The 24,521-nt window shown below is 38.2% G+C and overlaps 1 protein-coding gene across 1 annotated transcript in view; it reads right to left on the bottom strand.

The window, feature by feature from the left end:
* CFAP20DC (CFAP20 domain containing) overlaps window positions 1-24,521 on the bottom strand; it is a 360,272-nt gene that overhangs the window by 77,660 nt on the left and 258,091 nt on the right. Inside the window, exons 14-15 of the mRNA XM_053599624.1 lie at window positions 21,082-21,285; window positions 11,024-11,085 (exon numbers count right to left, since the gene is read on the bottom strand). Of these exons, the coding sequence (XP_053455599.1) occupies window positions 11,024-11,085; window positions 21,082-21,285 (266 nt within the window). The remainder of the gene's footprint in view (window positions 1-11,023; window positions 11,086-21,081; window positions 21,286-24,521) is intronic.

Below are 24,521 nucleotides of genomic sequence, written 5' to 3'. Positions count from 1 at the left end.
CCAGGAAGAAATAGACCAATTTCAAGCACTGAGATCAAAGAAACAATAAAAAATCTTCCAACCAAAAAATGCCCTGGTCCAGATGGCTTCACTCCAGAATTCTATCAAACCTTCAAGGAAGAGCTTATTCCTGTACTGCAGAAATTATTCCAAAAAATTGGGGAAGAAGGAATCTTCCCCAACACATTCTATGAAGCAAACATCACCCTGATACCAAAACCAGGAAAAGACCCAAACAAAAAGGAGAATTTCAGACCAATCTCACTCATGAACATAGATGCAAAAATTGTCAACAAAATCCTAGCCAATAGATTACAGCTTATCATCAAAAAAGTCATTCATCATGATCAAGTAGGCTTCATCCCAGGGATGCAAGGCTGGTTTAACATACGCAAGTCTATAAACGTTATCCACCATATTAACAGAGGCAAAAATAAAGATCACATGATCCTCTCAATAGATGCAGAAAAAGCATTTGATAAAATCCAGCATCCTTTTCTAATTAGAACACTGAAGAGTATAGGCATAGGTGGCACAATTCTAAAACTGATTGAAGCTATCTATGACAAACCCACAGCCAATATTTTACTGAATGGAGTAAAACTGAAAGCTTTTCCTCTTAGAACTGGAACCAGACAAGGTTGTCCTCTGTCACCTTTACTATTCAACATAGTGCTGGAAGTTCTAGCCAATACAATTAGGCAAGACAAGGAAATAAAGGGAATCCAAATGGGAGCAGAGGAGGTCAAACTCTCCCTCTTTGCTGACAACATGATCTTCTACTTAGAGAACCCCAAAGACTCAACCACAAGACTCCTAGAAGTCATCAAAAAATACAGTAATGTTTCAGGATATAAAATCAATGTCCACAAGTCAGTAGCCTTTGTATACACCAATAACAGTCAAGATGAGAAGCTAATTAAGGACACAACTCCCTTCACCATAGTTTCAAAGAAAATGAAATACCTAGGAATATACCTAACGAAGGAGGTGAAGGACCTGTATAAAGAAAACTATGAAATCCTCAGAAAGGAAATAGTAGAGGATATTAACAAATGACTGAAAAGCTTCTGTACAGCTAAGGAGACAATAACCAAAGCAATGAGACAACCTACACAATGGGAAAGGACATTTGTATATTTTCAATTAGACAAAAGCTTGATAACTAGGATCTATAGAGAACTCAAATTAATCCACATGAAAAAAGCCAACAATCCCATATATCAATGGGCAAGAGACATGAATAGAACTTTCTCTAAAGATGACAGACGAATGGCTAACAAACACATGAAAAAATGTTCATCATGTCTATATATTAGAGAAATGCAAATCAAAACAACCCTGAGATATCATCTAACCCCAGTGAGAATGGCCCACATCACAAAATCTCAAAACTCAGATACTGGCGTGGATGTGGAGAGAAGGGAACACTTTTACACTGCTGGTGGGACTGCAAACTAGTACAACCTTTCTGGAAGGAAGTATGGAGAAACCTCAAAGCACTCAAGCTAGACCTCCCATTTGATCCTGCAATCCCATTACTGGGCATCTACCCAGAAGGAAAGAAATCCTTTTATCATAAGGACACTTGTACTGGACTGTTTATTGCAGCTCAATTTACAATCGCCAAAGTGTGGAAACAGCCTAAATGCCCACCAACCCAGGAATGGATTAACAAGCTGTGGTATATGTATACCATGGAATACTATTCAACCATTAAAAAAAATGGAGACTTTACATCCTTCGTATTAACCTGGATGGAAGTGGAAAACATTATTCTTAGTGAAGCATCACAAGAATGGAGAAGCATGAATCCTATGTACTCAATTTTGATATGAGGATAATCAATGACAATTAAGGTTATGGGGGGGAAGCAGAAAGAGGGATGGAGGGCGGGGGGTGGGGCCTTAGTGTGTGTCACACTTTATGGGGGCAAGACATGATTGCAAGAGGGACTTTACCTAATAATTGGAATCAGTGTAACTGGCTTATTGTACCCTCAATGAATCCCCAACAAGAAAAAAAAAAAAAAAAGAAATTGCCACAGCTACCCCCAATCTTCAGCCACCAGCACTCTGGTCAGTCAACAGCTATCAGCAGTGAGGCAAGACCTACCACCAATAAAAAGATTAAGATTCACTAAAGGCATTAGTATTTTTAGCAATAAAGTGCTTTTAAATTAAGGTATGTACTTTTTTTTTGTTTCTAAAAGAAATAATGCTATCGTATACTTAAAAGACCAAAAACTAGTGTAGCTATAACTTTTATATGTACTGGGAAGCCAAAAATTATATGTGACTCACTTTACTGAAATATTTGCTTTGTTACAGTGGCCTGGCACCAAACTCAGAACACCTCTGAGGTCTGCCTATATATACGTATATGTATATAACCCACATATATGTATGCATATGCATACAAATAATGGGTCCCTTTTTTTGCATTTGCTTGTCCAGATTCTGTTAGCCTGGTGAGGATGGAGCAGGAGCAGCAGTAACCCAAGGAGATTTCTAGCAAGTGGCATCCTGACTCCATAAAATGGGTGTGAATAGGCCAAAACAAATAAGTAATTGCCAATGAGAATAGAAGAACACACTATTCAATTTTAGAAAACTGTCTCTATTTAAATGTTTAAAACAATACGTTTACCAGAGACTTTAGATTACAAATATATTCTAAGGGATCATTTAAAACAAATTCATGAAAGGGTTTCATTTATTACAAGTGAGAATAGGGCCAAGATACCCTCAAGAGGGAAGCTGCTCATGAGTTCCAGCTAGCAATTAAACACACAATGATGTAGCTAGTGGGGTAGATAAGTGAAATTCATTTTTGTGAGGTGAGGCTGATTTGCACGCACACCTTTTAGGTGTCTCCTATGTGCTTAGCACTGTTTGAACAGCTAGAGGCATGCTGAGAAAGAGAAATAAAATTCCCACACTCACGCAGTTTGCATTCTAGCATTTGAGTGTGTGAGAAATCAAACAAGAAAAAATCATCAAGAGTTTTCCCTGCACTCTCTTCTAGTATTTTTATAGTTTCATGTCTTAAGTTTAAATTTTTAATCCAGTGAGAGTCTATCTTAGTTAATGGTGAAAGGTGTGGGTCGAGTTTCAGTCTTCTACAGGTCACCAGCCAGTTCACCTAGCACCATTTGTTAAATAGGGAATCTTTTCCCCACTGAACGTTTTCAATTGGCTTGTCAAAGATCAAATAATGGTAAGTAGCTGGGTTCATCTCTTGGTTCTCTATTCTGTTCCGTACATCTACCTCTCTTTTTTTTGTGCCAGTATCATGCTATTTTGATCACTATCGATTTATAGTATAGTCCGAGGCCCGGTAGCGTGATTCCTCCTGCTTTGTTTTTATTTCTGAGTAATGTCTTGGCTATTGATCTGGGCGAATATTTTATGAGGAGGACCCCCTGGGCAATTGAAGCAGCTTCAAAAATACACTACTGGGACCTCATCAAACTAAAAAGCTTCTGCACAGCCAAGAACAGTAAGTAAAGCAAGCAGATAGCCCTCAGAATGGGAGAAGACATTTGCAGGTTATGTCTCCGACAAAGGTTTAATAACCAGAATCCACAGAGAACTTAAATGTATAAGCAAGAAAAGAACAAGTGATCCCATTGCAGGCTGGGCAAGGGACTTGAAGAGAAACTTCTCTGAAGAAGACAGGCGCACGGTCTACACACATATGAAAAAATGCTCATCATCCTTAATCATCAGAGAAATGCAACTCAAAACTACTTTGCGATATCATCTAACTCCAGTAAGATTAGCCCATATCACAAAATCCCAAGACCAGAGATGCTGGCGTGGATGTGGAGAAAAGGGAACACTTCTACACTGCTGGTGGGAATGCAAATTAATACATTCCTTTTGGAAAGATGTTTGGAGAACACTTAGCGATCTAAAAATAGACCTGCCATTCGATCCTATGATTCCTCTACTAGGTATATACCCAAAACACCAAAAATCACATTATAACAAAGATATTTGTACCAGAATGTTTATTGCAGCTGAATTCATAATTGCTAAGTCATGGAAAAAGCCCAAGTGCCCATCAATCCACGAATGGATTAATAAATTGTGGTATATGTACACCAGGGAATATTATGCAGCCTTAAAGAAAGATGGAGACTTTACCTCTTTCATGTTTACACGGATGGAGCTGGAACATATTCTTCTTAGTAAAGTATCTCAAGAATGGAAGAAAAAGTACCCAATGTACTCAGCCCTACTATGAAACTAATTTGGGGCTTTTATATGAAAGCTATAACCCAGTTATAACCTAAGAATACAGGGAAGGGGGAAGGGAAGGGAAGGGAGGGAGGAGGTTGGGCAGAGGGAGGGTGATTGGTGGGATTACACCTGCGGTGCATCTTACAAGGGTACATGTGAAACTTAGTAAATGTAGAATACAAATGTCTTAACACAATAACTAAGAAAATGCCAGGAAGGCTATGTTAGCCAGTGTGATGAAAATATGTGAAATGGTCTATAAAACCAGTGTATGGTGCCCCATGATCGCATTAATGTACACAGCTATGATTTAATAATAAAATAAAAAAAAAGAAAAAATCATGTGGTGAAGAGTACTATAGTGAAAACAAAAAGTTAACGTGCTAGAGGTGATTGATGGCTACTTTAGGGTGGCTGCTAAGAAAGGGTCTCTGAGGAGGTGATAACATGAAGAGGCGGCTATGCAATGATCTAATGGAAGTGAACTCCAGGCAGAGCTCCAAAGTGGGACCAAGCCTGGAGGGTCTGAGGAAAAGAGAGGGAACACTGGGGTCTGGTGCACAGTGAGCGAGGCGCACAGCAGCATGAAACACGTCTGAGAAGTGGGCTTCCGGGGCTGTAAAAGGCAAGAGTAAGGAGTGCACTGACCAGCAGGAAACTGCTGAGATGTTGTACATGAGGATGCCTGGATCTTTTTTCTTTTTTTTTTTGTAGAGACAGAGTCTCACTGTACCGCCCTCGGGTAGAGTGCCGTGGCGTCACACGGCTCACAGCAACCTCTAACTCTTGGGCTTACGCGATTCTCTTGCCTCAGCCTCCCGAGCAGCTGGGACTACAGGCGCCCGCCACAACGCCCGGTTATTTTTTTGTTGCAGTTTGGCCGGGGCTGGGTTTGAACCCGCCACCCTCGGCATATGGGGCCGGCGCCCTACTCACTGAGCCACAGGCACCGCCCGGATGCCTGGATCTTATTCCTGTGTAACAATACCACTCTGCTAATTAGAAAACAGACTACAGAAGCAGAGAAACAGTCACGGAAGCAGAGGAAGCTGGCGAGAGATGACGGCAACCTGGACTGGGACTGCCGTAGAGAAAATAGAGCAACCTGTGGGTCGCGACCGTTTCTCAACCTGTGGGTCGCGACCCCTTTGGGGGGTCAAATGACCCTTTCACAGGGGTCACCTAAAACCATCACATACATCCCGTACGAATACAGCAAGTACAGGTGTATGATGAAGTGAGTTTATGATGCCCCATAATCATATCATTGTATACAGTTATGATTTAATAAAAAAAATTAAAAAAAAAAGAAAATAATTTTATGGTTGGGGGTCACCACAACATGAGGAACTATATTAAAGGGTCACGGCATTAGGAAAGTTGAGAACCATTGAAATAGAGAAAAGAGGCTAGATTTGGTGTATGCTGTGTATGGAGGGAAGACAGGTACTCCTAGCTGTGGCTGGACAGAGTGGGGAGTGGGACAGGTGGAGCAAGTAGACAGACAGGGATCATCCTTGGTCTCTGGCTTGAGCAAAGGTGGTGATGGTGGGGGCGTGATACTGCTATTTTCTGAGATGGGAAAGAGTGAAGAAAGAATAGATTTGTAGGAGTTATCTTTGAATGCTTGGATTTGAGGTATGTTGGCAATTAGAAAGATAAATCTGAAATTCAGGGAGGATTAAGACTGGAGATATAAATTTGATGGTCCTTGGAATATACAAATATTGAAAGCTATTATTAATTACCATGTCCAAAAGATGAGGATCCTTCTAAAGGTTGCCAACGTGTAGGGATCTTTGGGTTGGCAGGGAGTAGTACACACATGGATATTAGACCTAAACTCTATCTAATCAAACAAAGGCATCACATAGAGATACAATTCTACCAGGTTGTGAGTAAAGCAGTATCATCGTCCTCCTATTTATAGCAAAGACACAGAAAAATGTCTAAAATTTAATGGGTTAACATTTGAGATGAAGATTTTCCTTTTCCACAACATCTAGGTAAATACCTACTCATTTACTGGCTCCCTCACTCAACACGAATGCTGATGTAGCTCCTACTCTCACTAGGCATGTGCTGGACAACACAGGGGAGGGGGAGAGAGCGATGGAGGGAAAGAGAAAGAGAAAGAGAAAGAGAGAAAACAAGTGTGAGTCTGTGCGCCTGGGGTTATGAAGTGTTCTCATACTGATATCTTTTCCTAGTTAAAGCTAACAAGAAAAATGATAAAAATAAAAATTGATGCCTTCGGTTTTATTAATAGAATCAAATCATTATGATTTAATGCAAAAAATGCAGAGAAAACAGCAATAACACTACTTTCAGAGAAATGAAATGTTTGCTTAGTTAATAAAGTAATACTCTGGTTTGAAGGAGGAATATTTGTTAAAAATCCAACTTGTTTTGAAATGATCCATACAATCATTTGAAGAGTAACATCATATACAAATTCTATATTTAATTTCATTTCTTTATACATTTTCTCTCTTTTGTGTTGGGAAATAAAAAGCTTAAGAAAAGCCTTTTATAAATAAAAGGGTTCTAACAGAAGAGAAGCCCACTGGGTTGAGCCCTGACAACTGGAAAGAAAAGAAAAACAGTGCCACTGTAATCAGTCCAAAGAAGCCATGTAGGTTACGATGACAGGCCAGATTGCCTCAGCCAGCTTGGCTGAGCCAGCAGGAGTTGAGGTCAGTGGTTATTAATCATTTGTCAAAGACTGCAAGGCTTTATCAGATAATTATAGTTATAAGTATGTTGATATCACACAAACATGTGGCAAAACTGCAAAGAATTAAGGCCCCAACACAATGTGCAATGACATTTTAAAAAAACTACAGATAAGTTATAAATCATAAAGCACACACTTTAGAGAATTATGCCATTCATTATGGGCTGGGCATTTTAGAATTATTTTCTACATCATTCATTTCCATGAATATTTAGAACCTTATAAAGCCTTTGACTACATTCCCTCCTCCCTCTAATTTTCCAATGAGTTATAAAAATAGCAAGTATAATCATCATTTGAAACGAGAGACTGGTTATCACCTCCATCCATATGAACCGACAACCTGAACGTAATCACAGCTTATTTCAATAAAACCCATTCCTGAGAAGAAATGTCTTACACTGTTCTGAAGAATCTCCAAAAACAGAAATAGATATGCCTAAGGGACAGGTCTAAACCCTGCAAACCGATAGATGGCATTTTAAAATAAATGCCTTGGGGCTGCAGACAGCATCCATTATGGTCTGCATGGCAGCATGCAAGTTTACATACTAGGGAACATTTCTCAACATGAATGAACTGTGAAATTGTTTCCTCCTACTCTCATACTCCTCTAAATTGTGTGAGATTATGTTAGCCATTTCTGCACCTTGTTACAGAGGCTGTCAGTCCCCTAAGAGGCACTGCTGGTGGACGCTGGAGGCAAGGGCTCGAGCATCTGAGAGGCTGTTAAATAACAGTCAGTGTTTTTGGAAAAAATAATGGAAACTATCACCCCATGCCTAACAATGCAAGCAGAAATGGCTTTGTTGCAAATCTAGACACACAAGGGAATATGATGAGGTGAACCATATATGTTTCAATTCCTAGACTGTAAACTTCTCGGGGCAATGATTACCATTGCCTCACACCTTGATGCAAAGTCAAGCACTGCCCTGTGAGCATAAGTGAATGATTTTACGGCAAGGAAAACAACATAAGAATATATGCAGTGTTCTAGGTATTTTTATCTTAGAGCAAACTCTTCAAAACCCAAATTTGTCTGCCTTGTGGATTGCATGCGATTGTTAATTTTAATCCTGAACATGGAAAACTAAGAAGATAATTATGTTGCATAAATAAAACTCTCTCCAGAATAAAATGTGAATGAAAGACTTTGGGGATATTGGTTGTTCCATTACATTAATGAAGTTAATTGAAGCGTGATTCTCTAAATAGCGTGCATAGTTTGGGCACGAGTGTACATAATTTAAAAACCTTAGGCTCTTCTATCTCTGGAGTACTTGAGATATGTCACTGACACTCATGTGGCCATTCACTTTCCAGAGGCCACCATCATGCTCTCCTTGTGGAAGTGCACGTGCCCACCCACATCACCCTCTCTCTGCCATGCCGCAATCACTCTGTTCACAGCAGCACTTCATTCAGGAAATCAAGAGCCTTCTTGCTTTTCATGCATTGTTCAGAACCTCCAGATGCACAACTTTCAATCCAGGATTCAATTTAGATGCTTATTTATCTAAAGGGTAGGCATTAAAGACTTACCTTCTCATTTCTTATATTTTTTCAGATTATCGGTATCCTTTAATTTGAAAGTTCTATAGTTTAGGGCCTAAAGCATGGGATATTATTTGTAACTAGTCTTTAGAAGAATCACAGCTTTCAATTTCAAATTAAATTACTTGTACTACATGATTCAATTTATTCCATTTTTGTATGATGATATATACTGACCTCATAATTTTATCATCTTCTGTATTTATGGCCCCCAAATACCTTCTTGCCAATTCTTCTTGCTGCTGAATTTATGAGCCAAGAGCCAAGTCATGTAATCTGCAAGTTTTCTGATTAAATATTACTGTTTTAGAAAACCAGTGGATAATCTACTGGCAAATGGAATTGATGATATTTTATTTTTTGCTTTAGAATGTGGCCTGTTCTTTCACAATGTAGAAATTCAAATAATTAATTTTTCCTAGGTAAATTAACATTTAATTGGTTGCATAAGATATGCTGTCTGTTTAATTAGTGAATTATCTTATATTTTACATTTTTGATAGTCCATCTTTGGGAATCAATTTGCAAAAGAGATACTTAAAGTTGCATACTACCACATCTAAATATTCCTTCCTTCATTCATTTACTCATCAAATATTTATGAAGTATGTTTTCTACATAACGGAGTGAAAGTAAGTATTAATAGTTTGACCCTTCAATGGTGGGACTGTTTTTTCAAAGTAAAGTCTATAATGAATCTCAAAAAAGTCACAGAATCATAAAACTGGAATTGAACTCAGAAAGCATGCAACTCAAATCTTTTCTTTCACATATGAAGGTGTTCATATTAAATAAGGTCTGGAGAGGACAAGAGGCTTATCTGAGATCATATTTTCAGTTAGTGGCAGAATTAGGATGAAAATTAGATCCTTTTTATTTATTGAAACAAAAGGCTCTACTTTCTAACATATCTTACTACCACTCTCACTTGTTTAAACTACAAATTCTGAATTTGCTATAATATATATGTGGAGGGAGAAAGAGAGAGATTAGAATTTATAAATATATAAATTTATGTAAAATATATATCAATTTTAAACTACTAGGTAATATGAAAGATTCACCAGGTCAGTTGTATAGACCAGAAACACTTAGAAGGGATTATTGATAAAGAACATTCCCTCTACCCATGTTATGAGTAAATGTCATGGGCCCTCGTAAGAGTCCTGTAAACTGTTTAGTTGGTCTGCTGAGGGCCAGTTAATTTTACATGGCTTGGCTCACTATTCAATGAACTGGAAGAGGATAATGGCCCAAGCTAGGTTGATCACATTCTCTCCCTCGGAAAGTAGAAATTGGGATTCAGATGTAGTCTCTCAGCATGTACTTCAACTGTAGTATGTAAACTCAAGAGCTGTCAAACAGCCATATGTAGACTCTTTTCCTGCGCTTGGAGAGAATAGAGTAGACAGGAGGAAGCAGGCAGAGATGGAGCCCGAGGCTGCCCCCCCTGCCTCTTAGCTTTCTAGTTCCTAGATTAAGGCCCCGCCTGAGGCTTGGCTATCCTTGGGTTCTATGATGCAGCACCACATTTTTATTTAAAAAATCTCTCTCAACCTTTTCTCTCTCTCCCTCTCTCTCTTTTAATACTAGCCAAGCTGTTTTTGTTATGTGTCATGATAGTATTCAGACACGCTGGAGACAGGGCTGTCTTTGTTTTTGGTCCATGGGACAACCCATAGCACGGTTAGACAGCTTGACAAGATACATTTGGAAAATGAGATGTATTATAGTAACTGAGACTTTGTGGGTGGAGCTAAAGACAGATGGACTTTTCAATCAATTCCTAGCATGTAATAAATAGTGATAAGGTAATACTGTATTAAACTAGCTTACATATCTATTTATAGAAAGCCATATAATATGACATATATTTTAAAATCCAAATTCATATTTGCTTGTTCCTAATGAGTCTAAAATAATGAGGGTTTTCTATATTGACAAATGACATATGCCAGTGACATTTAAAAGTAATGAAATAATTTTGATTATGAACTTTGTGGCCATTTGAACTCATAAAACTATCTTGATAAATTTAAAGACATCAGATTATAAAAAAAGATAATGCCTGAATTGTACCAAATAATTAAATACCTATTAATGCAAATAAAAGAACAATGAATAAATGAATACTTAAAGACAGTTCACTATGTGCCAGGAACTAGGCTGAGAATTTTTCATGTATTGGCTTATTTGAACTTCCCCAGAATACTATGAGGTAATTGTTACTCCTGAATTACTTGAAATTAAATGACTTGCCCAAAGTCCCATAGCTAGTAGAGGCAGATATTGAAACCTATGCAGACTGTCACCACTGCAGTCTGAATACGAGAAGTGGATGAACTAAAACTTTGAAAGAAAATAACTTTGGAAGCTCTTTGGCAATTTTGGAAAATAAATTCATGAAAATAAGAAAAATGCACAGCTAATCTTCTAAATAGTCTTAAAAAAGAAAACCCATTTAGATTATTTTGATTCTTACCGGGGGTTAGAAGGAGAAGGAGGATTCATTTCTTTCTGGTAGTGACGACCCTGGTTGACAGGCTGTAAAAGACAAATCATTTGTGAATTATTAATTAACACAACGCTCTTTATATGTACTTTCACATGCACTCTCATTACTGTAATTTTTTCTTAGACACAACCCACAAGAATGGGGATGGGTTTATTTCACATAACTGTCAAAGGCCCTTTGGAAGATCCAGCAAATAGTAAAAATGAGAAAAAGGTTATCCTAATGCCCAGTCACCTAGCATCTGTGATATAATTAAAGTTCATGTGTTGAAATCCTAATCCTTGTGGAATTTTTAAGCTGCTAACATGGTTGATAATAAGGCATCTTGTGGAACTAATGCTGCATTGCAAGCATTAACAATAACACAGAGACACTGAGATACTGAAAATATATTTATGTTTCAATGTTGACAAGTTTGCAAGGATAATTCTTTCTACTACTAATGAAAATTATCTTAGGTCAAAGTGTTCATTTTCTCCAAGTATATAGAACAACTTTAAGCATTGATCATTGAGATACAAAAAATGATACTAATACTTAACAAAGATGTGAAATCTCAAATTTTTTCTCCACAAGAAACCTTTAATTTACTGTCTATTTCAAAATACAGCTGAACAACTACATCCTATGTGGCCTTAAATCCTTGGAACTTGACCTTGGCCTCCATGGAACTTGACCTTTTTCCTTTGCATTTATTGTTAACAGGAAAAATTCCATCTTCTTTTTGAACATCAGCTCTAAATATTTATATAGTTAATAATAATGTAATTCTAATAAGAAAATCATTTTTAACTTTCTCCTTTTATTACAAGTTGGAATCAGGTATACATTTTAAAACTGCTACTTTCTTACCAAATGGGGATGGTGTTGTGTCTTTCTCATACATAACAAATAATGTGGCTCCACAGTGCTGACTCCAACTGAGGAAAATACTGCAGCAGTGGGGCCTATCTGTATGTAGAGAGCCCATAATCCTTATTTCCCACATATTCCTTAGTTTAATGGATTCTAAAATATTAATGACATAGGTGACGGGAATTTTTCAGAGTAAACTGCCTTCCTCTATAAATAATCTCTTGGAAATGTTCCTTTAATTTAAGTCAAACACCCCATCTATAATCACAGTCACTTAGCCTGACTACCTGTGATGCACCACGGATTTAAATGTACGCAGATACTTTGGTAATTGAACCGGTATCAATGCATCACGATTTCAGTAATAAGAAACAACAGCTGGGAGAACAGTGGAAGGAAAAACATGTCATAAGACATATTTGATCTCACTAGAGAAATAAGACTTTCAGCAATTTACAAGTGAAATTTGCTTCTATGATTTAGGCTTTATTATTTCACAGCAAAAAAGGAATTAGCAAGCAAAGGGCCTAACAGGTTTTCTGGACCAACTCACACTGGTACAGAAATACTCCTGGTAATAAATTCATTGGTATTCGTCTAGTATTTTCAGCTGTACTCAGGCCTCCAGTGAATGGGCCTCTGCTTATTTATTTTCAGAGGCATTTCTATAGCTCTAAGCATCATAGTATGGATATTCAGCCAAATGTCCACTTATTAATTTTATACTATTAATTCTATTTATACCAATCCCGATTCCCTATTCCAAATTATTTACTCTATCTATCCTTTGGAAAACAGAAATGGTTACAGAGTCCTATCTTGTTTTTTATTCAAGCTCTTACTTTAGACTCTACAGACTGTTTCCTTTCCATGTTTGCTAATGTTGATATAAACAGCTTCAATAATACAAGAAGTAAAAAAGAACACAATCAATAAAAAATTCATACTGACTTTTGAGTGTTAGGAAATAAAAAATAACCAGTGGAAACTTTTCAAAGTAATAAGAACTGTTGACATAAATAGATAGAAGAACAATTGGCTGTCTGAAGCCAGATGTATCCACCCATGAATGGATATTCATGGAGGTCAGGACATGCTACACCCCAAATATGACACCTTGGCATTTGAGAAAACAACAGAAGGAGGGTCACTTTTAACTTCTCAGTGTCCTTCTCCCCTGAAGGTGGCCAAATAACCTAGGGAGGATTTTCTGACCTCCTGCACCAGATCATAAGACCCTCATCTGAGAGATGCTCTCCCTGTTCCCAGAAGAAAGGAACATCTATTTCTAAAGACACAGAAAAGAATCTGAACAAAAGGCTTTGTGAATTTTCCCCCAGTTTACCACCATTAGCTCATATCCTCTTCGTCCAATCATATTTCTCAATAATTTCCCACTCTTTACCAAACTTAGCATAAAAATATACAAGTTTAACTGTTTCTTTGGTTCTTTTCCTTGCCTCAGCCTCCTGAGCAGCTGGGACTACAGGTGCCTGCCACAACACCAGGCTTTTTTTTGTTGTTGCAGTTTTGGCCGGGGCTGGGTTTGAACCCACCACCCTCAGCATATGGGGCCGGCGCCCTACTCACTGAGCCACAGGCGCCGCCCTGGTTCTTTTCCTTATGAAGACTCCCATGCCATGTAAACTTATGTTAAATAAATTTGTATGGTTTTCTCTTGTTCATCTGTTTATTGTTAAAGAAGCCTCAGCCATTGAACCTAGGATGGGTGAGGAAAAGATTTCTAAAATTTTTCCTCCCCTACAATATGTTTCTATAAATATGTAGGTAACATCCTTTGAAGGCACCAGTGAAAGACAGTAAAATTTGTTTTTTTGGATTTGGAATTCAGCTATATCTAGAAAATACCAGAAGTGGACACGAAGGGATGCAACCAACATCTATGAATAACTACAACCATCATTACAGCAGTGACTATATTTATGGAGCACTTACTGTATTCTTGATAGATATGATCTCATTTGATCCTCACAGACATTCTATGAAATAGACAGGTTGAACAACTACATACAGCAGAAGAGGAAATTCTAGACAGTAGGTGTTAACTCAGGATTGTGCCTGCCAGGAAAATAGTGAAGTCAGCAGTTGAATCCCGGCAGTCTGATTTTACAGCTTACCCTCCTAACCATTATTCTGCAGTGATAATACAGCTCAGGAGTACACCTAGGGTGCTAAATATCTAAGTTCTTTAATAACCAATATGGCAAAATCAGTGCAGTTTGTGGCAGTGATCCTGAAATACATTTATTTAAAATATATATGACTATCTCCTTACCATACATTAAATTCATTTGATTTCATTCCCATGACACATCACTATATATTTAAAATTAAAGAAAATAAGTTTTGCAACATTGCTAAGTTTGGAACAAACATGAGATATAATAAGACAGTATTCTGAGAATGAGTAAAGTTTATTTAATATTTTATGGGATGATTTTCATAGTAAACACAGAACAATTTTCAAATTTCAGTATTTTCTCCTGACAGCACAGATATCACACTGACTCTAATCACACTGGTTTTGTATATCATTTCTATAGTTGGATAAGAACATCTGTTCACCTGATTTATTTGCAGCTTAGCACAATCAACTACTTACCTATTTACGTGTAGTTCAGGAGGATTAAAAGAAAACACATTACCTCCGAAGAGAGCTGAGAAGTTAATGAATCTGTACGTCAGAACAAATTAAAACATATAAACTACAAAGAGCTTGATATGTCAATATATGCTGCTATGCTGTTGAGTAAAGAAATGGAGCAGATCCTAGAAACTCCGGACTCATCCTTTTGGTGTCGCTGTTGCTATGCACTAGTGCCAGGGAAACAGTACTCATTTAAAATCAACTACCACTGAGTGTAAGAAGCTTTGCTTTCCACGATCAAGCTGCTAGAAATTTGGGGGTGTGGGAGAGAAATGAAGGCTAAATAAAAGAACAGGAGATAAGATAATCCTGCCATGTTAAAAGGTAAAGACAATATTTTTATGTTTTTATGTAAAACCTATGAAAATGGCAAAATGTTGTTGCAAGGTTAATCAAGACCATAAATAACTTGTCTGAGAGCCTCACCATATGCTCATAATTTTATTAAGTGCATTTAGCCTTGTTTTTCTCGAAATATTATCCTCTGCAACATGCCATGTTGATGGATGCATGCAATGAATTTTTTTTTTTTTTTTGGTGTGTGTAAGCTGAGGAAACTAACGTGCTTGATTAACTCCCCAACCCCTCTTTCTCTTTTCTTTCTTTCTTTTTTTTTTTTTTTTTTAAAGAGATGGGGTCTTGCTAGATCTCCTAGGCATGGTTTGAATTCCAAGGCTAATATCCTCCTGAGTAGCTGGGACTACAGGCTTGTGTGCTGTGCCCAGCTTAGGTTATGGGAGTTCTTGACTTGAAGGAATGACGGCTTTGTGGCATCTACTCACAGGGTAGTGGCACTTCAGGCATGTTTTTCTTGAATCTGGGCTTGGAGGTGGGTGGGTAGAGGAACAAAATAATGAGACTTTCAAATGCTGAAAGAATTTTATTGTAAAGCTCTGAGGGGGTCAATCAGAATGCCAATGGTTAAGCTCTCATCAAAACAAGCATAAGAGAATCTCTGTCCACCTTCACAGGTTTCAGTAGTCCAGAGAAAATGTCCTAGAAATCTTTTCTAATCACTCAAGTGGCCCTCTGAGGAAAACAACCTCAGGGGAACAGTGGTTTACAGTCAGTGCGAGCTTTTTCTGCTAAGCACTGGGCACAGGGATTCCATTCCATGTGCTCATTCAGTTTGCATAATGCCAGCAGGAGGAAGACCCTCTTGTTCCCATTTTACAGGTGATCATGTCAATAAATGGCAGAGCTGGGATTTGTGCCCAGGTTGGTTCATCTAGAGTTAATATTCATTTGGTTATCACATGAAACAGTGTCCATCAATAGCTATTCTTATTCCTTAAAAAGAACATACACACACACAAAAAACATTGCTTTATGCTACTGTCGATCAAAATCTCTCACCAAGATAAAATTCACTTAAGAACTCATTATAACTAACTCCTAGATCCTTTCCTAAGGCTGTCTAGAGCCCAGTTTTGGAATAAACCTCATGAGGGTTACTCTTAACAGAAACTCTCCCAAATTGATTACTTGTAGCCTGGTTTCCACAGAAGTTGTAAAGTATTGTTTTAATTGAATTTGGTTCTAAGTTAGAAACTTTGAAAAATTTGTCTGTCAAAGGCCAATGGATTTCTCAGTAGGCTTGATTTATTTAGCAAGAGATGCCTACAAAAGCCAATTTGCTATGAGAAATATGGTTACATTTAATTACACTTTTAAATGACTAATTTATTATATCTAAGCACCGTTTAAACAGTACATATTACTCTGAACTGTACAGATGCTGAGGAAAGCTGAGGAATCAAAGCTTGTGGTAAACACAATAGATTTTGCTAAAGACTCCTCATTTTACTCTGAGAGGGTTTTCAGAGTTCAGACTGCAGTATGTGTGGAATCATCAGGTAAAGAAGTAAACTGCATGGGATCTAACTAAATCTCTTTTTCTTACTATTGGTAATTAGGCCTTTTTCAGAAGGAGATTTTTCCTTTGGGTGTATATTAACTATCTACTTATCAAATCTTGACTATATTATAAAATATATCACTCAGGATTTAGTTAAGCAAAGCAGATGTTTATTTTGGAATGTTAACGAAACTTCTCTTATTTTAGAGTAAAAATGACTTGAGTGGGTTAAGGGTTGGAGAGGGTTTTGTGACACAGTGACAAGTGAGTGGGGCCTTCAAAACCAAGTAGTAGAAGGGGAGAGTAGGCAGAGTGCAGAGGATGTCTATGTCAGCAAGACCACTCTGTCTGATACCATACTGGTGTGCGTGTCAGTTTACATCTGTCCAAACCTTAGAATGTATGACAAGGGTAACCTTGATGTGAACCATGGACTCTGGGTGATAATGATATGTCAGTGAAGGTTCGTTAATGTAACAGATGTGCCACTCTGGTGGGGGGTGTTGATAGTGGGAGCCTGTGCATGTGTGGGGGTAGGGAGTAGATGGGCCCTCTATGTATCTTTCTCTAAATTTTCTGTGAACTTAAAACTGCTCTAAACAACTAAAAGTCTTTAATTAAAAAAATTAACCTAAAGCCAAACCAAATAGCTGTGTTCTCAGTAGAAACGGATGGAGGAGCATGTATAGGCAGAGGAAAGGATCAGCGATGGCTCGATGTGAGCAGAGATGGGCAAGCCGCACACGGCACTGGAGTAGGCAGTTTCTCTTGTGCCTATGAGGGATGGCGGTGGGCAGTGGTGGTGAGACAAGCACAGTTCATTTCAGGTCTTATTCAAGCCAATAGAGAAACAAAGGCACTAAGAGGACATGACCTTGCTAAAGGATAGACTCTTCCCTCCCCTCCACAGACTTGATTCTGCTCCTTTCCAGGATTTGGAATTCCTTTCCCCACTTATCTACATGGTGAACTTGCAATCATTCTTGAACTTTTGCTTAACTGTTGCCTTCTCAGCAAAAGCACCCCTAAAGCCCACTGGTAGAACTGCTTCCTCTCATGTGTTCCCATAACTCCTTATTTTCCTATCATTCCTTACTCCAAGTACAGTGAGCTGTTTATGTCTCTGCTTCCCTTCAAAACTACTGAACATTTCAGGACTGGGTAGAACCTTAGTTGTATCCCCAGTACTCAGCCTAGTTCACAGCACATTGTACTACTCAAAAAGTATGTGTGGAATGAATTACTGAATTACTGAGATGAGTGAGCAGGCTTGTGGTGAGAGTTCTGGAGATATTCCTGGCTCTAGTGTCAGGGATAAGGCGTGTCCATCACACTGTATCCTGTATCCTCTGGAGCCTGGGGGTAGTCAAGGTGTGAGGTCCAGAGACAATGTGCAGAGTGCATTTAGGGAATTACAACTGAGATTAAAGCATGGAGGGGGTGGTGGGGACCCGTGAGAGATGAGGCTGAGAGGGGAAGCTCTCTGATCACGATGGCCCTCAGAAGCCACACTAAAAAGGCAGTGGGAATCACTGACGGGTTTTACATAGGGAAGAGAGCAGATCAGATCTGGGCTTTAGAAAGATCATTCATGTGAACAGTAATACTAATAATGCAACTAACCTTTATTTATTAAATGCTTATTAAGTTTGAGATGCAGTGCAAGGTGTTTCATAAGGTCACAGCTTGAATTTGAACTGTGGCGATTTGACTTCAGAGCTGATGTCCCTAACCACCAGGCTTTAGTGCTTGGACTGAAGGAGAGTTTAGGAGACTGTTGAAAGAATTCAGAGGAAGAATAAAGTACATAATCTGGCATGGGATGAAGGAGGAAGAAAAAAGAAAAAGAAATCACCAAGGCTGTGGAATTAGGTAGGGATGGGTAAGAGGTCGAAAGGAGACAGATGCTCAGCACTGGGGACCAATTAGAGAGGGGGGAACGAAGGAGTCGGAGAAGTGAAGACATCTTCCACATTCCATGCTTGAGCACCAGTTTGGATGATGGCACTATTCACTGAGATACAAGAGTAGGAGATCAAGTGATATTCAAAGCTATGAATTCTTTCATTTCTTCTTTTTCATTGTCTCTGTATAACTTCTACAGAGAACAGCGTAAGTTCTCAGAAGGAGCATGAGGGTGCTTGTAAATTGCTCTATTTAAACTTGGTATGAGTAGCGAGATGCGGAGTTCATTAAGGAATACAATTTTCCATTTGGTGATTGTTCCACTGTTAGAATAGACTGAATTTGATGCAATAATAAACATATCTTATGAATACTAAAGGTAGGATTTTCAATGTTTCTCTGTCTAAAAAATAGACTGTTCTGAATTTCTCGTTTGGTCAAATGGAAGGGTTATTAAAATAGTTCATTACCAGCGATGTTATTTTTGACTGTATACTTTTAGATCAGGGTAGTTATCAGGCAGGAGACTTCGGTCCATGCCAGAACAGGACAGTGATGAGAACACGGTATCCAGGGCAACCAAGAGTTCAGCCTTTTCAGTTCATAAATAATCATTGCTCAGCTTGCCCTTTGTAATGTTGGTCTCCAAGCTACCTCATGACAGAACGAGCTCGATCAGGAGGCCACTGTTCTCTCTCTCACTTCAGGCTGCTGAAGAATATTTTGTAAGAAAGGCAATGTTTCAATTTTATAACAAATTGCATTGGCAAAAGTCTGCAACTGACTCTTATGATTTTAGTTCTGGCTACAAGAATACTCTGTAGCCAGAGTAACCAGGATTCAGACATTCTTCTGGGTACGTAGATACTCTTTGGCACTAAGGCTGCTTGAGGTGTTATGTATGCTGGATAGTTGTGTTTCATGAAAGCACAACTGAGGCAAGAGAAGCCTGGAGGGTGAGCAAAGCAGGGATAAGGTATATTACTGGAAAATTTGTATCACTCTCCCATCTCCTTAGAACCATTTGAATTTCTCCTTCATGAAGACTTACAAGTTCTCGCTAGAGCATGGAAATCTCCTGGATATCTGTGGCTTTCAGTTGAAAACTGAGTCACATATCAAGAAGTTACCATATCATGGTAGTTAGGAGCTTGGACTCAGGAGTCAGAACAAGCTAGGTCTGAATCACTTTACTTAGGAGCCTCAGTTTTCTTATCTGGAAATGGGAGCCCAGCAGCATCTACCACACAGATTAGCCCTAAGGGATAATTTACACAACAAATGTGAAGGCACACAGTGCCGGCTCCTCTGGGATTTCCAAGAATGACAAAGATGCTGGAGGCCTGGAAGAAAACTGGCTTTAAAATATAAAAGGTAGATCACACAATTAAAGTTACTTAATTAAAAACTTAAAACATAACTTACCCACTGTCAGTTCAATACTTCAGTTCAATCTTTATATTGTTATACATAAAATGAGTCAAAGTTATATGATTTTATATTTATTAATATATCATAGAGTAAAAATGTTATATTTACTGTTAGATGAAAATATACTTTAATATGCTTGATATGATGTTGAATGTGGCTTTATAAGTAAATGTTCCTTGGGCCTATGGAAGTCTTAAAATGGCTCTAGGTATACTCAAAGAAACAATAGCTCTAATTACTGTTATTATAGCAATGATTTTATTATTCTGCTTTAAGACATTTCTTGTGCTGTTCTGTTGGTGGTTATGCTTTGTTTTTCCAAGGAAGCTGCAAGATCTTTGAGGAGTAATGTGGAGAATCCACTGAGACAAACACTGAGCTTGGCTTGGGGTTCTGACACTGACTAGGTGCAGAAACTTGGACCCAGGTTTCAGTTTCTTTACCTGCAAAGCAGGTGTCTAACTCCTATGCCAGGCCACAGTGGGCCATATTTAAAGCACTTTAACTATGTAAACGTTTGGATCTGTGAGCCTCTGCAGCATCCTGAGTGCCTATCCTGGCCCCTCAGACACAGGGAAGAGCCAGTAAGCATCTGGCGACTTCTACAGAAAGTTCCTTTCTGCTTCACAGCTAAGCAGTACTTAGTGTATCTATGGTCTTTTCCTCTTTGTTCATTCATTTAACAAAATTTAACAAGTGTTGAGGTTGGGTGCCCACAGCTCAGTGGTTAGGGCGCTGGCCACATGCTCCGGGGATGGTGGGTTCAAACCGGGCCCGAGTCTGCTAAACAAAAAATAGCCAGGAGTTGTGGTGGGTGCCTATAGTCTCAGCTATTAGGAAGGCTAAGGCAAGAGAATCACTTGAGCCCATGAGTTTGAGGTTGCTGTGAGCTATGACATGATAGCATTCTACAAAGGGTGACAAAGTGAGAGTCTGTCTCAATTAAAAAAAAAAAATGTTGAGCCTCTTTTATGTGTCATAGGGCTTGTGCTAGAAACAGGCCATACAAAAGGATATGCAGAGTCTGCGGTAAAATTATTTCTTTTTCTTTCAATGTATGTTTTTATACATCAGTATATCTCCATTTTCTAAAGGTCAATAAGACAATTTAAGAAAAGACAGTGTCATCTTTTAATTTGTGCCCTCAATTCTAAATGCTATTTCAGAATGGGTTCTGAGTATTTCTCATAGGGAGTATTCTCATAGGGAGTATTGGCCCCAGTTTTCCCAGGCAAGTCTGGGCTTTGTTAGAAAGATGCTTGGTCCTCGTTAAGGCAATGAAAGGAAAATGCAAAGTCCCGGACTCACCGGTGGCAGGCAGGAGTTCCAGGTGGTTGTGTCGTCACTACTGGTACTTATGCTGACATTACAGTTGTCAACCTGGGATGCACTCAGGCCATGGGAAGCCCCTGCATCCTCCAGCTCTTCATTCTGTTGCCGCCGGAGGCTTGCCAGCATCTGTAACTCGGATTCACTCATTTGGCTTGGCTGGTAGTTTCTCCAGTCATATTCCTGACCAAGAGAGGAAAACAATGGAGCAAAGGGTCATTCAGCCTTTCTTAATCCCGAGTGCTACCAACGAACACTACTCCATAGCTTTAACTCCTGCAATGGCCCCCCACTAGAAGGCCCAAGGCTTTAACATGCCCTCATTTGCTGCTTACCTCACCTCCTCTGTCTCATCTTGTACCTTTGCTCCCACATGTCAGTCACACTGTTGTTCATTAAGGTCCTCAAAAGCATCAAGTTTGTGTCTGCCTTAGTTCCTGGGCACATGCTAGCCTCGTCTGGATGTGTCACTTCTTTAGGGAAGCCTTTCTGACAACCACACATTCAGTAAGCTCCTCTATTATATGCTCTCACATAATCTTACAATTTTCACTTTAAGCATTTATCACAATTGCAGTTATGAATAGTTTTTGGAGTTCACAGGTAGGCTATAAGGTCTACAAAGGCAGACACCACGCCTATCTTACTTTCAGTGTATTTTCCGGATTTGGTCCACAGGTACTCAAATATAGGTGTTCAACCAGTATTTGTGAATTGACTAACAAACAAAAATGCAAAGTGGTGTTTTCTTTAAAAAGAAAAATTATTTTCCATAGAAAGCTAGTTTATAAAGGAACTGGATGAATTTCATCATTGTGAACATTATGACCAAATACATTCAACTTACAATAAGATTGAGAAAGACTACTATAGACAAAAGTCATCAAACAAAATTTGAATCTAAGATGGGAACATGTAAGGTCCAAAAGCCAGAAAGGCCTTGTAGCTGTAATAAACATGTAAACTGAGGTGGGCTATACTATAAATGTAATCTGTCAGGCACATTTTCTTAAACAATACTACTACAGATCTTTAGAGGTTAACATAAATATTATTTCAATGTACAGGGCAAAAATTGGCATATGGAATTTTTAAAACACTTTCTTTCCTTTATCTCTGGCCTACACTAGATTTGACAGCAAACATTAATTTCAACATTGCTAAAATATTTGTTTCACATATGAGCAATGCAATTTACATCCAGGACTGGCATATAATGTGAAAATAATTTGGTAATTTTCTTCTACATCTGGAGACACTGGTTGTACTCAAAAATATTTTTTTCTGAGAGACACTAGAATTTTTGGATATTGATATCTCTACATACACTTTCTTAGAGGATCCTTTGAAACAGCTATTGCCTTGTTTTGGTTCTTTTTCACCTCATAGGGATATACAAAGTTAAGAAAATATAATTTTGAAAAAAATTCTTGGAATTCCTGTGATTTTAAATGCTTTTTAATAAAGCATTACCATCATCATTATTTGAGATTTATAAAAGCTTGTTATCTAACAATGTGATGTGGAGATTTTTCTGGAAAGTTGCCAGTGGGAACTCAACATATATCCTTATATTCATAGTGCCAGGAGGTTGGCACCATGAAAGACCATGGAACCTTTAATAAGAGATTTCATGAGCGTCTGATATGCTTTGAGAGTTCTTAGAGCAAAACAGGTATCACAAGAAGAACAACAAAATTTATATGCCACTTAAAAATGCTAAAATAAAAAGGAAATAGAAATAATGTAAGTTCAAAAGAAGTACTTTCGGGGGCAATAAACACATGAAAAGATGCTCAATGTCCTTGTCATGAGAGAAACACAAAACCACAATGAGATACCCTTTATAGCCATTGGGCACATATATAGAGATAAAAAGTGTCTATAATTAAAAAGATAAATAATAACAAGTGTTAGCGAGGATGTTGAGAAATTAAAATCATTAGACATTGCTTGTGAGATGGCAAAATGGCAGAGCTGCTTTAGAAAACAATTTGGTAGTTCCTCAAAATGTTAAACACAGAGTTATCATGAGACCTAGCAATTCGCTTTTAGGCTTTTAGGCATATACTAAGAAAACTGAAAATATATGATGAAATAAGAACTTGTATATGAATGTTCTTTGCAGCATTAGCCCTAATAGCCAAAAAGTGGAAACAACCAATGTTCATCAAGTGATAAAATGTATTTTTCTTTATCTATATATGGGAACATATCTCAGGGTAAGAAAGGACTGATGCCTACCTGCCTGCCACAATCTACATGAACCTTGCAACGTTATGCTAACTAAAAGAAGTTAGACACAATGGTCCCATACTGTGGGATTTCATTTATATAAAGTGTCCAGGAAAAGGCAAACATACAGAGACAGAAAGTAGATTAGTGGATGGCAAGAGCTGGGGTGGGGGAATGGGAAGTGACTGGTTGTGGGTATGTGCTTTCCTTTTGGAATAGTGAAAATGTTCTAAAATGAAGTCACGATGATGTTCATATACTAAGAACTCCTAAACTGTACACTTTATTTATTTATTTATTTTTTTTGTGGTTTTTGGCCGGGGTTGGGTTTGAACCCGCCACCTCCGGCATATGGGACCGGCGCCCTACTCCTTGAGCCACAGGCGCCGCCCCTAAACTGTACACTTTAAAGAGTAAATTTTATGGTATATAAGTAATATTTCAATTAAAAAGAGTCGTTTGGTAATCAGATGTGAAAATGAGGACACTAGCTTCTTGGCTTCAGGTATAATAGTGAACAAGTGACTTGTCCCTTTTGTTTTTCTGTAAGGAAATGGAATTAAATAACCTAATGTGTCACATAGCTATGTTATTTATTTATTTATTTTATTTTTTTTTTTAATTTTTTTATTAAATCATAACTGTATACAATGATATGATTATGGGGCATCATACACTCACTTCGTAAACCATTTGACACATTTTTATCACAGTGGTTAACATAGCCTTTCCGGCGTTATCTCAGTTACTGTGCCAAAACATTTACATTCTACATTTACCAAGTTTCGCAAATACCCCTGTAATATGCACCACAGGTGTGATCCCACCGATTACCCTCCCTCTACCCACCCCCCCCTTTCCCACTTCCCCCTATTGTTAAGTTGTAGCTGGGTTATAGCTTTCATGTGAGAGCCCCAAATTAGTTTCATAGTAGGGCTGTGTACATTGGGTATTTCTTCTTCCATTCTTGGGATACTTTACTAAGAAGAATATGTTCCAGCTCCATCCATGTAAACATGAAAGAGGTAAAGTCTCCATCTTTCTTTAAGGCTGCATAGTATTCCATGGTATACATATACCACAATTTATTAATCCATTCGTGGATCGATGGGCACTTGGGCTTTTTCCATGACTTAGCTATTATGAATTGGGCTGCAATAAACATTCTGGTACAAATATCTTTG

The sequence above is a fragment of the Nycticebus coucang genome, chromosome 8 (genome assembly GCF_027406575.1).
Source record: "Nycticebus coucang isolate mNycCou1 chromosome 8, mNycCou1.pri, whole genome shotgun sequence".
NCBI lineage: Eukaryota > Metazoa > Chordata > Mammalia > Primates > Lorisidae > Nycticebus > Nycticebus coucang.
The sequence above is the reverse complement of the archived record's forward strand: the minus strand, read 5'-3'. Positions and strand labels throughout refer to the sequence as shown.